Here is a 16,267-nt window from a genome sequence, read left to right on the forward strand (position 1 = left end):
CTGTCTGTCGCACTAGTTCCTCTGTTCACATCACTGTATCACAAGGACATCCTTGTGATTGAGGCAGTGCAGCGTAGGTTCACGAAAGTGATCCCTGGGATGGCAGGACTGTCATATGAGGAAAGATTGAAAAAGACTGGGCTTGTATTCACTGGAGATTAGAAGGATGAGGGGGGATCTTATAGAAAGATATAAAATTATAAAAGGACTGGACAAGCTAGATACAGGAAAAATGTTCCCAATGTTGGGCGAGTCCAGAACCAGGGGCCACAGTCTTAGAATAAAGGGGAGGCCATTTAAGACTGAGGTGAGAAAAAACTTCTTTACCCAGAGAGTTGAGAGAATATGTGGAATTCCCTGCCACAGAGGGCAGTGGAGGCCAAATCACTGGATGGATTTAAGAGAGAGTTGGATAGAGCTCTAGGGGCTGGTGGAGTCAAGGGATATGGGGAGAAGGCAGGCACGGGTTATTGATTGGGAACGATCAGCCATGATCACAATGAATGGCGGTGCTGGCTCGAAGGGCCGAATGGCCTCCTCCTGCACCTATTTTCTATGTTTCTATCCCTTTGTTATCCCCCTCTTCCCCAGCCATTTTCGGCCCCATTTCCGTAACCGGCTTCCGTCTCTGCACCAAAGATCCCGTAGCGGAGCAAAGATCCCGTGCGGAGACGGAAGCCGGTTACGGAAACATCCTCGTAAAAATAAAAGTTCTTTGGTAAAAATCTTCTCCTCATTTTCAGAATTATAATTTATTAACACAAACTGTTTCCTCGCAACGTTGATTACACTGCGGGTCAGGTCGGGTCGGGTTGAGTCGGGTCAGGTTACTGAAATGGATGGATAAAAAGGCCCACGTTCCGCTCCGTTGCGTACTACACATCAGCCCATTGCATTTAGAAGGAGTGGTCTATCTTGCTCCGCTATAGGATCTTTGGTCTGAACATATTGATTGCAGTTGCTAAGTTGGAGGGTAGGGAGCCATTATCAGAAGGCAATGGTAATACAGTGGCTTATCTCAGCCAAACCTCCAAAACCAATGATGGACACTAATTGCTGGAGTAACTCAGTGCCTGCATGGTCAGCATGGGGTTTGTGGGCCGAAGGGACTGTTCCTGTGCTGTTCTGTGATAGACACAAGGTGCTGGAACGTCACCCATTCCTTCTCTCCAGAGATACTGCCTGTCCCGCTGAGCTACAACGGCATTTTGTGTCCACCTTTCGATTTAGCCCAGCATCTGCAGTTCTTTCCTACACATTTAATCATGAATTTGTCTATCACTGCCTCAAAAATATCCGCTGACTTGGCCTCCACAGCCCTCTGGGCAATGAGTTCCACAGATTCACCACCCTCTGACTAAAGAAGTTCCTCCTCACCACCTTTCGAAAAGAGTGCCCTTTAATTCTGGACTTTCGGGTTGTGACCTTTCTTCAGAGCAGGAAGAAGGTGAACGTGAAGATGATAAGGGCAATAAGTGATAGGAGTAGAATTAGGCCATTCGGCCCATCGAGTCTACTCTGCCATTCTGAAGAAGTGTTTTGGCCTGAAACGTCGCCTATTTCCTTCGCTCCACAGATGCTGCTGCACCCGCTGTGTTTCTCCAGCACTTTTGTCTACTTCCGCCATTCCAATCGTGGCTGATCTAACTCTCCCTCCTAGCTACATTCTCCCGCCTTCTCCCCATAACCTCTGACACCCGTACTAATCAAGAAATGATCATCTGATGACCTGGTACAATCCTCTCACTCCGAATGTTCGGAGATGAACCCTGCTGACCACTCTGGTGATGAATGTTTTAGGGGAAATCTGCAAAGCAATGCTGTGGCCCAAGGCTGAAGGTGGCAGATTTCTCCTTTGCACAACGAACACATTAAGCGGACGGACTAGCGAGACACAAGGCTGGTTGGTCCTCGTTAATTGGCAGTGTGGACGACTACGGCAGCTGAAAGGTTACAGCGCAAGGTTGAGGCTCATGCTACATCTGCTGGGATTGAGGGGAGGGGGCTGTACCTCCAGCCGGTGAGAGAGCGAGGGAGGGAGGGAGGGACGGGAACGCGGGCAGCCTCCCCCCCCGGAGCTTCTCGGAGATGGCTCGCCATTCGAGACGCTTCAAGATCCATCCCATCGTAGCCCATCTCCAGACTCCGAGAAGGAAATCCATGCAGTCCCAAGTTCCCAAAAAGAAAACGTGGATCCCAGAAGGTTACAAGAAAGCCAAGGGAAGCTATCGGAAAGATTAATGGTGACCCAGGCCACACATCCAATGCTTATCTTCTACTTATGCATCTTGCAAGGTGCCTATGCCGATGGATCAACACGCCTCCAACGATGGTGCTGAGATGGTTTTCGCTCTGCAGGTGAAGGGCCAGGGCAACTGGAACCCCTCAGACAAGGGCACCTCTGAGGCCCGTCGTCCCGACCATCTCCCTCCACCCTGGGGTGCCTCAGATACGGGAGGGGTGGGTGCGGCGTACGATGTGGGTGGGGGTGGGGCGCTTGAGTGTCTGTGCCGGCTTCAGTTACATCTGCGGTGAAGGGTAAGGTCCCAGCATCTGCGACAAGAACAAAGAACACATTTTTCAGTCCAAACCAGCCCCATATGACTGCTCGACACAGGAGAGTCGAGAGGCCAATGCCCATTTAGTTTAGTTTAGAAAAACAGCATAGAATATTGACCACGCACGCAATGCTCTGCCTTCTCCGGCTTCAGCTGGGGATAGAGCATCACATCTTCCAAGTGAGTCTGGATTCCTTCTCATGTGGACCTTATCTACAGCATCATGCCCTTGCAGCATCGAATAAATGGATCCCTGACTGATGATCTTGTTGCCTGCCCATTATACCAGAGGTTTTGTGTACACACTGTTTGCCAACACCACCTTGCCCTTCACTCACCCACGTAAACCTCAGAACAGTACGGCACAGGGACAGGCCCTTCGGCCCACAATGTCTGTGCCCATGCCAAGACCAGCCATATCTGCCTGCATATGCCCCATATCCCTTAATTCCCTGCATATCCATAACCTCAACCCTTGAAAATGCCACCAGTGTCTCTACCTCCACCACCACTCCCAGCAACGCGCTCCTGGCACCCACACCTCTGCATTAAACACGCCCTGCACATCGCATTTAAACTTCACCTTCAAGCTGCGTATTTGCCCTCCTGGTTCTGAGTGTCTACCTAGCTACTCCTTTGCACAACGAACACATTAAGCGGACGGACTAGCGAGACACAAGGCTGGTTGGTCCTCGTTAATTGGCAGTATGGACGACTACGGCAGCTGAAAGGTTACAGCGCAAGGTTGAGGCTCATGCTACATCCGCTGGGATTGAGGGGAGGGGGCTGTACCTCCAGCCGGTGAGAGAGCGAGGGAGGGAGGGACGGACGGGAACGCTGGCAGCCTTGTCATGATTTATCTACACCCTCGTAGCGGCACCTGCTGGCGCACGCAGGTATCGAACCCACCGTTCGGAAGCCGCGGTCACGTGACTCGGGATGGGGCTGCTGTTTTCCGCGCGGTTTCGCTTTCGAGCGGCAGTTCAGTGCTGACCACCGTTGTGGCTGGACGTGTTGTGAGAACCATATAACAATTTACAGCACGGAAACAGGCCATCTCGACCCTTCTAGTCCGTGCTGAACACGTATTCTCCCCTAGTCCCATATACCTGCGCTCAGACCATAACCCTCCATACCTTTCCCATCCATATAACTATCCAATTTATTTTTAAATGATAAAAACGAACCTGCCTCCACCACCTTCACTGGAAGCTCATTCCACACAGCCACCACCTGTGAGCTAAGAAGCTATTTTCAGAATGAAATAAGTTACAAAACTTAGTTGTCGTTCTTGCCACTGCCAAAACCCTACCTAGACGTCTCATTTTACCAACACTCCCCCTCCAACCTCTGCTGCCCCAGAGAAAACAATCCAAGTCTGTCCAACCTCCCCCTATAGGTTCAAGAAGGAACTGCAGATGCTGGAAAATCGAAGGTAGACAAAAGTGCTGGAGAAACTCAGCGGGTGCAGCAGCATCTACGGAGCGAAGGAAATAGGCAACGTTTCGGCCCGAAACCCTTCTTCAGACTGATGGAGGGTGGGGGGGGGGGGCTCTAACTCTAACTCTTTATCGCTCTATCTTGTGTTACCACTTTCATGGAGATATGGTTCTGGACCCCAAGATTCAATTAGACAATAGACAATAGACAATAGGTGCAGGAGTAGGCCATTCGGCCCTTCCAGTCAGCACCGCCATTCAATGTGATCATGGCTGATCATCCCCAATCAGTACGCCGTTCCTGCCTACTCCCCATATCCCCCTGACTCCGCTATCTTTAAGAGCCCTATCTAACTCTATCTTGAAAGCATCCAGAGAACCGGCCTCCACCGCCCTCTGGGGCAGAGAATTCCACAGACTCACAACTCTCTGTGAGAAAAAGTGTTTCCTCGTCTCCGTTCTAAATGGCTTACTCCTTATTCTTAAACTGTGGCCCCTGGTTCTGGACTCCCCCAACATCAGGAACATGTTTCCCGCCTCTAGCATGTCCAAACCATTAACAATCTTATATGTTTCAATAGGATTCCCTCTCATCCTTCTAAACTCCAGCGTGTACAAGCCCAGCCGCTCCATTCTCTCAGCATATGACAGTCCCGCCATCCTAGGAATTCACCTCGTGAACCTACGCTGCACTCCCTCTATAACAAGAATGTCCTTCCTTAAATTAGGGGACCAAAACTGCACACAATACTCCAGGTGTATTCTCACTAGGGCTCTGTACAACTGCAGAAGGACCTCTTTGCTCCTCTGCTCGACTCCTCCTGTTATAAAGGCCAACATGCCATTCGCTTTCTTTACTGCCTGCTGTGCCTGCATGCTTACTTTCATAGACTGTTTCCTGTCCATATTCATAAAGCACACTGTTCTTGAGTTTATTGCGGACATGTCCTAGTCCTTGAATTAAGTTGGAGCCTCCCAAACTTTGAATTAATTATCCAATGAATTGTCAGCACATTCCTGAGGGAATGGGAAAGGGAGTTAAACTGGTTAACAACCGGGAGATCCAGCAGGCCTTGGTGGACCGAGCGCAAGTGTTCAGCAAAATGGTCGCCCAGTCTACGCTTGGTCTCGCCGATATAAAGGAGACCACATTGGGACCAGCAGTAGATGACAACATCTTCCTGATCACCCGGTTGCTACCCACTCTCCTTTCCATTCCCATGCGAACTTTGCTGCCCTGGGCAAGTCTAACCATTGCAGGACCTATACCGTGAATGGCAGTGCTCTGGCGAGTGTTGTACATTAGAGGGATCTAAGAGTGCAGGTAAAATGTGTCGGAAGGAACTGCCGATGCAGGTTTACATCAAAGAGAGACACTAAAGCTGGAGTAACTCAGCGGGTCAGTATGCATCTCTGGCCTGGGGCCTACACAAACTCCCAGTTACCCAACACTTTAACTCCCCTTCCCATTCCCACATTGACCTTTCTGTCCTGGGCCTCCTCCATTGTCAGCGTGAGGCCCAGCGCAAATTAGAGGAACAGCGACCTCATACTTTGCTTGGGCAGCCTGCGGCCGAGGCTCTGGAACTCCGGCCCGGCCGGAGCCGGCAGATCCGTTCCCATAGCCGACTTCCGAGGCCGACTTTGCGGACCGTTCGGCCCCTCGGCGGACCGTTCCAGACCCATTAGACTCCTCTCGGAGGCCGTGACCCCGGTTGGTCCGGCTAAATGGGCAATCCGGAAAGGTTCTTCAACCAAGGGTGCTGGAAAATTGGTGGTGGAGCTACATGTCATACCGATAACAATAGCAAATAATAAAACAATGTACCATACTCACTGGGTTTGAGCTCTGCTGGAGTTTCTCAAATCGCAATTTCAAAGTATTTCTCGGAGAGGTTTTACACTTTGTTGAGTCTGTGACAGAAAGGAGGAGAACACAAAATATATAAATACACAGTAATAGTAACTTCGTGGCCACTAAACAAGGGCTGGCGCGGTGGCGCAGCGGTAGAGTTGCTGTCTGTACGGAGTTTGCACGTTCTCCCCGTGACCCGTGTGGGTTTTCTCCGGCTGCTCCGGTTTCCTCCCCCATCCCAAAGACAGACTGGCTTGTAGGTTAATTTGTTCGGTAAACTTGTAAATTGTCTTTGGTGAGAGTAGAATAATGTGCGGAAATCGACAGTCGGCGTGGATTCAGTGGGACAAAGGGCCTGTTTCTGTGCTGTATCTCTAAACTAAACTGTCAGTATATTATAGCCATGTCTAACATTTTAAATATTTTTACTTTTTATCTGTACTGTTGGAGGTGGGATTTGATACGTAGAAGGGGTGTGTCTATTTCTAGAGGAGACGAGCGCAGACTCATAGATTAGGAGTGTTGAGTCTTGGAAGGATGATGAGAATACAGTTTTTAGCCACTCAAACACATGATCACGACACACACAATGAGACAACATACTTTTATAAGAAGAAACTTTCATATGATTTATATGACACAGTGATTAAGAAACAGAAAGTGGCGGATTATTTCTTTGCTACGTACTACTTCAATCAAAGACCAATTAATCTCGAAACAAAATTTGAATTTGAATTTTTTTTAATTTGAATTTTTTTAAATTTAAACAGGGACAGTGCATATTGATGAACATTTCCATGTAAATATGTAAATTATAGCCAATAGCTAATTTCCATCTTTAGTTTTGGCAGCAAAAATAAACAATTATACAAGACACACAACCAAACTCAATTCACACAAACATCCATCACAGTGAGTCTCTTCCTCACTGTGATGGAAGGCAAAGTCTTGTCTCTCCCCTGTTCTCCATCCTCTCCCGATGTTAAAGCCCCCGGCGGGCGATGGCAAGTCCCACAGCCGTTAAAGCCACGCCGGGCAATGTAAGGCCCCGCTCCGGTTCACCTTCAACCCCGCAACTCGGGCGGGAGAAGCTGCCGCCGCGGGAGTTCCAGAAAGTGGTCTCCTACTAGGGACCAGCGAGCTCCCGATGTTGCCGTCCACAGGCCTGCGGCTGGAGCTTCCGAAGCTCCGGAGTCGGGTCGCAACCGCGCGCCACCACATCTCCCCACGCTCCGAAGCCGGCCAGCTCCACGATGGTAAGTCCGCAGGCTCCGCCACTGGAGCCCCCAGGTCGTTCCAGCTGGAGGCCGCTCCACGGTGCTAGGCCCCAACGACAACGGAGACCCGACAGGGAAAAGGTCAGGTCCCCCGTACAGGGAAGAGATTTAAAAGTCCCCCCCACCCCCCACATATACACAGTTAAAAAACAATATTAAAAAACCACAGCAAACGGGACAAAAATACAAAACATTTTACAGACGACCTGCAGGGGCCGCGCCATTACAGCGCCGCCATTTCCTTTCCTTGAAGGATTCCTTTGAAGGATTCGTTTTTACTATCTTAAAGGGCCTGTCCCACTTTCGCGACCTTTACAGATGACTCCTGGCGACCGCTCACAACCATAGGAGACCTCCCACAACCGTGGGTCGGGAGATGTCTCCAAAGAGCCGTAGCGTCTTTCTGGTCGCCGCTGAATTTTCAACGTGTTGAAAATTTCGGCAACCTATCACGGGTGCCTGCAGTCACCTGTAAAGGTGGCGTAAGTGGGACAGGCCCTTTAAGTGTGTCGCTAGTGCGTAAAATAAACCTCCTAACCATCCCCGAGGAGTAATGGCTGTCGAAGTTGGACTTTGAGAACGTCGTAAAGGCTGCCATTATAGGTTGGAAGGAACTGCAGACGCTGGTTTATATAGACACAAAATAATGGAGAGACTCAGCGGGTCAGGCAGCATCTCTGGAGGAAAGGAACGGGTGACGTCTCAGGTTGAGACCCTTCAGACTGAGGGTCAGGGGAGAGGGAAACTAGCGGTGTGTAAAGGTACAAAGAACAAATGAATGAAAAGTATGCAAAAAGGACAAATCAAAGCCAGCAACGGTGTTCGAGGAAATGTGGAGCCCACAATGGTCCATTGTTGGCTGTGGAAGGGGTGACAACAGGAGGATACGAACAGTGAAACACTGGATGACCTGATTTAAGATTCAAGATTCAAGAGATTCGAGGGATAATGGGCTATTTTACTTCGGAGTCACGTGAGTGACTACGTGAAGTCCCCGTCCAGTACGCATGCGTGTCATATCGTTTATCGGCCAGGAACATCGGGCCTCCGTAGAGGCATTTGCGGAGGCCACAATAGGCCTGATTTTGGGAGAACTGGGGATGGGGACTGGACATTGTGCCTTCCCCCACAGTGGTAACCATTGTGGGGGGATGATTTTTTGTGTGTAATGTGAATATGTTAGTTTGTGTCCAAGATGGCTGTCGGAAGGGAGAGTGGACGCTAGCGCGGTTTAGCTGCCGCTGCTCTCTCTTCACATTGTGTTTTTGATTTTTTGTCTTTGGAGCGAATAATGTCTTTAATTTGTGTATTGGTGATGTCATTATTATTTATTTTACTCCGATTATATGTTTTTTCTCTCTTGTTAATTTCTGTAAGGTGTCCTTGAGACTTTGAAAGGCGCCCGCAAATAAAATATATTATTATTATTATTATTATTATTATTATTATTATTATTATTATTATTATTATTATTATTATTATTATTTTTATTGCATTGCGTGATGACTGGCAGGCTGAATGTGAATCTCCTGCTAGCAACAGACCTGAGGTACGTTTTTAAAAATACTTTCAGGTTTTAAAATCTTCTTGCAGGAACCTCTACTTAGAGGGCCTGCTAAAAGTCCGGGGCTAAGTCGGGACGGAGGGGAAACCCCAGTCTCGAACTTCAGGGAACTCCGGTCACGGGGAATCCCGCCCACGGACCTAGGCGCTCGTAACCGCGGAATGCGGGTAGCGAGCGGCGGTAAATTCACCTTTAAGCTGCTGGCAGTAAAACCAGCGGCTTCATATTGGTGGACAACCCGCTCCGGAGACCGCGGGACGCAGGCTGATTCGCCCTCGAGCCGCTGGCTGTGGAGCCAGCGGCTTCATATTGGTGCCGGGGACACCGGGGCAGCCGCTCCGGAGACCGCGGGAAAACGGGGAGCGGATAGCGGTGGATTCACCTTCGAGCCGCTGGCTGTGGAGCCAGCGGCTTCATATTGGTGCCGGGGACACCGGGGCAGCCGCTCCGGAGACGGTGGAATACGGGGAGCGACCTGAGAACCCGCTCCGTAGACTGCGGGATGCGAGGAGCGGCACACCCGAAGCAGGATAAACCCCCCCTCCACTTTGTAAATCGCGGCTATCCCTTTGATAGGGACCGCGGGGATATCCCGGCTGCAGTTACTGTGGGGATACTCAGAGGAGAGGAGGTGTGGTGGGGTGGGGGAAGAAAGCCCCAGCTGGAGAACGCCGTGGAGAAGCCCTGTTATAAGAGATAAAGCTGGGGGCAGAAATAACTCGCAATGGAGTGTTTCTACAAGGACCACAGAGGAACCCCACCTGTAACAAACCACGACCACGAGACCAGGCTCGGGAGGAGTGTTGCCCCGCAGCAGAAAGTTTTAAAAGGACATGCAGGTAAACTCCTTACTCGAAGGTCGTTGTGTGCTATTTTGTGAGAATATGTTACAGGGATGGACGCCGGCGGGAGCAACTGTGTTCGCATATCCCGCATGGAGCGGTTGATGGATCAGAAGCTCCAATGTGACATGCTCCGGTATATGGAGCCTAGTCGCCAGGGGGTCCTGGGACGCCCATAGCAGCACCTTATTGAGGGCTGCATAATGCAACTCCCTCAACAGAGGGCTGCATTGGGAGTCACTTCTGGGCTGACTGAAGAAACCACACGTGTGCAGGGGATGCAGGAACAACACTACCAGCAGCAGGAGCTCGACGAGTGGCCGTCGGGTTCAGGAAGGCCACATCATCACGCAAGACCTCACATCTTTGACGGCAGCACCCCTACGCACCCACCAGCAAACCACGATGAACTGAAGCTGGTGAAAGCTTGAAGGCCGTACAGCCAGGACAAAGGTCTTTTTTAGGCCACAGCCCAGAACGGCCTTCACTGGAAGATGCGCCAACCTCGTACACGAGCTCCTCTACCTCCAGGAGCAGATGTAAAATCATGCACACATGTTTGAGGCAGCTCCTGGTCGGGTTGCATAAGTCCCATTTGGATAAAGGTATGGAACCTCATCGATGATGTCTCCTGTCACGGATACAAGTTGGTAATATTAAACTGGTTTGAATATTTACACTGGTTTGGGATAACACTAGATTAGTTTATACTGCACACGAGTATGGTTGGAGTTGCCTTTCAAGACAAGGCTCACAAGAATGGGATGTGGACTGATCATTGTCAACAGCCTCAACCCGCATGTGCAATATAGACTTTTTTGAATAACTTCCATGTGATCATTTCCGCTCACAGGGTTGAAGATATTTGAAATTTAACTGGATGAGGCAACGATTCACTCAGTAGCGTTACAATGGGCTAACTCCAGTTTCCAGATTATTTACCAAATCACTACTATCAGTGCTTCGGCTGCACAGAGCTAACAAATAAGTAGCATGGCCAATCTGGATGATATTGAACATACTGTATTTTACTAAATTAGCCTTATCAGCCACATAGCTATATTTGAGGAATTGGTTCTCACCCGTCCAGTTAAATTTAAATTAAGTTGATACCAACTGAAACTATTGATTGTTGGGATACAATCATCCATTTATTGGTCTGGGATCAGCTCTGAGACAAAAAATTAGACCTCTGCTATTTTTAGCTGAAACAATCAAAGTCACAATGATGGACAGCTTTGCTCCACTAAAACCTCTTATCCGTAAATCTTCAGTCATTTCCAACTGATGCTATTGCCCAAAGATGGGTAATTTACTAATACCATCTCTAGTTACGGAGGCAGATGGGATTAGCATGAGTTATCAAGTGTTCAGTCATGATATCAACTGCCAATGGACACCAGGTGCATTCTGGGCATTAAAGGGTGTGTGGATATGCATATACGGCATGCACAAGTCCAAGGTGATACACTTTGGAGGTGGTATATGTTAATCACAAAGGTACAATCAAATCAAAGTATCCGGTGATAGTTTTACCAAACCACATTTAGCACTGGTGTATTATTATGCAAAATCAATGACAACACAGAATGAATGTGTGATCACAAAGTATTTAATGACAATGTGGATTGATAGAACACTAACTATTGAGTTGCTTGCATCCAGTTTCAATCAACAGTGAACGAGGCATACAGTGGCGAAGGGTGCATTCTCGCTACACTAGGAAGGAATGTTCTTTTATGTCTTCCTCCATTTGGCCTCAATAGACGGGTTTTGCAAAATTCAGCAAGATTCCCGCTTCCGGGTTCATAGTGCCTGCCTGGGTTTTACACCTATGGCTCCTGCTGAGGCGAAGAATGAACATAAAACCTTACATGGTTAATCCCGGATAAAAAAGATGCTGGTTCAGTTGTGATGTTGAAACCATCCTCTGCATGATATAATCATGATATAATCAATCATAGACTTACAGACTCTGAGAGATCGTTTCTGCGGCTCGGGTTGTCAAACCATGAACATTAAGAGTGCTCACTACAGATTGCAGGGATAGCACCAAATAGCAGCAATCTGCATAGGAGATGGGAAGCATTGTTTATGCTTCCTTACGTTTAACTCGGCATGGATGACTGACACATTACAATTCAGTTTTATGGGATTATAACATTAAGTTACTATTCCATTACTGTGCTTTAAGTACCTCCTAATCATTTGGTTGATGAGTACATAAACCACTCTGTCTGGTCTCACCCTCTGATATCCAGAGAATTAAGGTATAGTCAGCTTAAAACCTCCCAGGTTTAGGGACGCAGAGATATGGGTTGTTAACATTGTACAACGTCACCTCACCGATGGGCACCAGCAACATCCCAGCCCATGGTCATACTCACGTACTAGTGATTACGCCATGGCACTGAGTTCTGCGCTATGGGTCCAGTCATTGCAACACTGGATAGGATGATCATATCTGCGGGCTATAATAACATGTTTTGTTTATGATTAATCAAGCAGATTAGACAGGGACACAAGACCAAACTAGAGTTGCATATCCCATGGACCTTGGGTTGCGTGTGATCACACATTTACACCAGTATGTCAAGGTTCCTAAGAGCTTTATAGATTAGTTACATCAAAGGAATCACTACGAACCTTCTCCAGATGGTTATATGGGTCCGGCATATACAGGAGTGTACATTGACATTGAGTCTCACTCCACCAGGACCGCTATACCTCAGCAGCAAGGATGGACCACATCCTAGCGGTTGCAGGATGGTCAAACTATTGATCTGTCCAAATATTCAGAATAAACCTATTGCCAGATCAGGGGTATTTGCCAACTCTACGCTAGGTATGGTTCATACTTCCTCCAGGTTGAGGGAGGTTACTATTGCCACTATTATTCATTAATAGCATCAACATGTCTATATCTATGTCATGTCTGAATGCATTCTTAATGTTCACTCATCATTGGCCTTTTGATACAGTGTATGACGCCTGGAATCGGTTTCACGGCATGAAATCACAGAGCTTTAAAATCTTCACGTAGTCACTCACGTGACTCCGAAGTAAAATAGTAAGATTAAACGAGAACTTAGCAAAGTTTGATCTTTATTTTATGAGGAGTAACGTTGAGGGATTACGTGCCCTCCGCTCCCAGCCCTCTATCATAAAGTTCAACAGGTATTATGGTTCTCTTATCTTACTATGTTCAGTTCAACAACTGTTTTCTGTGATTTCACACCGCTGCTTTGAAGATTGACACGCATGCGTACTGGACGGGGTCTTCACGTAATCCCTCAACGTTACTCCTCATAAAATAAAGATCAAACTTCAAACTGGTAAGTTCTCGTTTAACCTTACTATTAATGTTCAGAGTTTTGTCCGAGCCAAGTTTAATAGCCTGATGGCTGTGGGGAAGTAGCTATTCCTGAACCTGGTTGTTGCAGTCTTCGGGCTCCTGTACCTTCTACCTGAAGGTAGCAGGGAGATGAGTGTGTGGCCAGGATGGTGTGGGTCCTTGATGATGCTGCCAGCCTTTTTGAGGCAGCGACTGCGATAAATCTCCTCGATGGAAGGGAGGTCAGAGCCGATGATGGATGGGCAGTGTTTACTACTTTTTGTAGTCTTTTCCTCTCCAGGGCGTTTAGATCAGATACACAGCATGGAAACAGGCCCTTCGGCCCACCGAATCCATGCCGTTTCGGGCCAAGACCCTTCTGCAGACTGAAGAGGCCTTCTGCGCTGTATCTCTAAAGTGAATGAAGAGTGAGAGAAGCCCCCTCAGTTGGCCCTGGGGGTTGTGCTGAGGCAGTGCAGGGTGTGACGGAGCGATGGGCAGGGTACAGACCTGTGGGGCTCTTACACGAGCTGACTTGACCCGAGTTGCTCTGGCTTTCACTGCTGTACACAAAGACATCCTGTCGGAAAGGGGATGCTGTGGATGGCTGGCTTCCCTGCAGGGACAGAGGAACCGTCAGCACTCAAACGTCCACGTTCATAAGGTCACAAATGAAAGGAGCAGAATGAAGCCATTCGGCCCATCAAGTCTACTCTGCCATTCAATCATCTCTCCCTCCTAACCCCATTCTCCTGCCTTCTCTCCACAGCCCCTGTCACACATATTAATCGAGAATCTATCAGTCTCTGCCTTATATATATCCACAGACTTGGCCTCCACAGCCGCCTGTGGCATTGAATTCCACAGATTCACCACCTTCTGACTAAAGAAATTCCACCTCATCTCCGTCCTAAAGGAACGTCCTTCAATTCTGAGGAGCTGTGACCTCTAGACTCTCCCACTAGTGGAAACATTCTCTACACATCCACCCTCCATTTCACATACATTCTCTACACATCCACGCCTTTCACTGTTCACTATTTGACTCGGGTACATCCACGCTGATTGGACTCATAGATGGTGGAGATCACAGTGTTGACTCATCTCATCCCTTGTCATCCCATCCCATCCCATCCCAACCCATCCCAGTCCAGTCCATCCCATCCCATCCCAATCCCATCCCAGTCCAGTCCCATCATCCCATCCCATCCCATCCCATCCCATCCCAACCCATCCCAGTCCAGTCCATCCCATCCCATCCCATCCCATCCCATCCATCCCATCCAGTCCATCCCATCCCATCCCATCCCATCGTATCCCATCCCATCCCCCATCCCATCCCATCGTATCCCATCCCATCCCAACCCCATCCCAGTCCAGTCCCATCCCATCCCATCCCATCCCATCCCATCCCATACACCCATCCCAGTCCAGTCCATCCCATCCCATCCCAACCCATCCCAGTCCAGTCCCATACCACCGCATCCCATCCCACTCCCCATCGTATCCCATCCCATCCCATCCCATCCCATCGTATCCCATCCCATATCCCATCCCAGCCCAGCCGGCAGTACTCACAGCGCTGGTGTCGTATTCCTCCATTGCCTCACTCTCGCCCGCCGTGCTGCTGAAGCTGCTGGTGCTGGAGGAGGAGCGTGAGATGTTGGCCCGGCCGTTCTCCCGCCGCTTGAAGTAGGCCCTGCTGGGGCACGGAGAACAACGTGAGGTGCCTGGGGTGGAGGGGAAGCCCAGTTCTGGGAGGGCAGGACAGGGATGGGTCAGAGGCTCAGCCAGAGGGTTGGGGGGGGGGGGGGGGGGGGGGGGAGAGTGAGGGAGGGAGGAGGGTGGCGGAGGGTGGCGGAGAGAGAGAGAGAGAGAGAGAGAGAGAGAAAGGTTGATAGATAGGTAGAGAGAGAGGGAAAGAGGGGATAGAGAGAGGGGCGGAGAGAGAGGGAGAGAGAGAGAGAGAGAGAGAGGAGGAGAGGGAGAGAGAGAGAGAGAGAAAGAGAGAGAGAGAGAGAGAGGGAGAGAGAGAGAGAGAGAGAGAGAGAGAGAGAGAGAGAGAGAGGGAGGAGAGAGAGGGGGAGAGAGGGGGGGGAGAGGGAGAGAGAGAGGGCGAGAGAGAGGGAGGAGAGAGACGTTTTTACGAAGTGTTGGAGAAATTGAGAGAGGGAGAGTGTGAGAGAGAGAGAAAGGGGAGAGGGAGGGAGGAAGAGGAGGAGGGGGGAGGAGAGGGAGAGAGGGAGAGGGGGGGGGAGAGGGAGAGAGGGGGGGAGAGAGAGGGGGAGCGTGAGGGAGGAAGGAGGGTGAAGGAGAGAGAGAGAGGGAAAGAGAGGGGAGAGAAAGAGGGAGAGGGCAATGGGGGAAGAGAGAGAGAGAGAGAGAGAGGAGAAAAAAGGGGGAAGAGAGAGTGAAAGAGGCAGATAGAGAGAGGGAGAAAGAGAGAGAGAAATAGAAAGGCAGAGAAAGAGAGACCAATCTGGAGCTGCTGAACTGTAGGAAGAGGTTGGGAAGACAATGATTTTATTCCATAGAGCACAGGAGGCTGAGGAATGATCCTATAGACGTGTATAAATCACAGCTGGCATAGATAGGGTGGAATGCAATTTTAACCCAGGGGATGGGAATCTAGAGGGGCAACTTTTTCACTCAGAGGGTGATGGGTGAATGGAATGAGCTGCCAGAGGAGGCAGTTGAGGCTGGTACTATCACAATCTTTATGAAACATTAGATAGGTACATGGATCGGACAGGTTTAGCGGGACATGGGCCAAATGCAGGCAGGAGGGACTGGTGTAGATGGGGCATGTTGGTCGGTGTGGGCAAGGTGGGCCGAAGGGCCTGTTTCTGCACTCGATGACTCCATGAATCTATAACACTATTTCAAAGACACTTGGACAGGTAAATGGACAGGGAAGATTTGGAGGGATATGGGCCAAATGGAGCCAAATGTGACTTGAGTAGATGGGGTATCATAGTCGGCAGTGGCGAGTTGGGTCGAAGGGCCTGTTAACAGACTGTGTGATTCTATGTGTTCCCGATGTTGGGGGAGTCCAGAACCAGGGGCCACAGTTTAAGAATAAGGGGTAAGCCATTTAGAACGATGATGAGGAAACACTTTTTCTCACAGAGAGTTATGAGTGTGGAATTCTCTGCCTCAGAGGGCGGTGGAGGCCGATTCTCTGGATGCGTTCAAGAGAGATCTAGATAGGGCTCTTAAAGATAGCGGAGTCAGGGGATAAGGCAGGAACGGGGTACTGATTGTGGATGATCAGCCATGATTACATTGAATAGCGGTGCTGGCTCGAAGGGCTGAATAGCCTACTCCTGCGCCTATTGTCTATTGACCATTGGAACTCCTCCACTCAGCTCTTTGGGGCAACATCTTCAGCGGAAGGG

At 49.4% G+C, this 16,267-nt stretch overlaps 1 protein-coding gene across 10 annotated transcripts in view; it reads right to left on the minus strand.

Annotated features, from left to right (window-relative positions):
- Nucleotides 1-729: 729 nt before the first annotated feature.
- Nucleotides 730-16,267, minus strand: part of LOC129710524 (rap1 GTPase-activating protein 2-like) — a 340,168-nt gene continuing 324,630 nt past the window's right edge. For 6 of the 10 annotated variants that reach the window (XM_055657552.1, XM_055657545.1, XM_055657543.1 and 3 more), the window contains 4 exons: nt 14,448-14,571; nt 13,380-13,485; nt 5,835-5,911; nt 730-2,553 (listed from right to left, as the gene is read on the minus strand). In XM_055657552.1, coding sequence (XP_055513527.1) covers nt 2,521-2,553; nt 5,835-5,911; nt 13,380-13,485; nt 14,448-14,571 — 340 coding nt within the window. In that variant the 3' untranslated portion in view covers nt 730-2,520. Of the gene's footprint in view, nt 2,554-5,834; nt 5,912-11,129; nt 11,380-13,379; nt 13,486-14,447; nt 14,572-16,267 lie in introns of those variants that run through there. The other 4 variants (XM_055657544.1, XM_055657546.1, XM_055657551.1 and 1 more) reach the window with 4 other exon arrangements.

Source organism: Leucoraja erinacea, chromosome 28 (genome assembly GCF_028641065.1).
Source record: "Leucoraja erinacea ecotype New England chromosome 28, Leri_hhj_1, whole genome shotgun sequence".
NCBI classification, from domain to species: Eukaryota; Metazoa; Chordata; class Chondrichthyes; order Rajiformes; family Rajidae; genus Leucoraja; species Leucoraja erinaceus.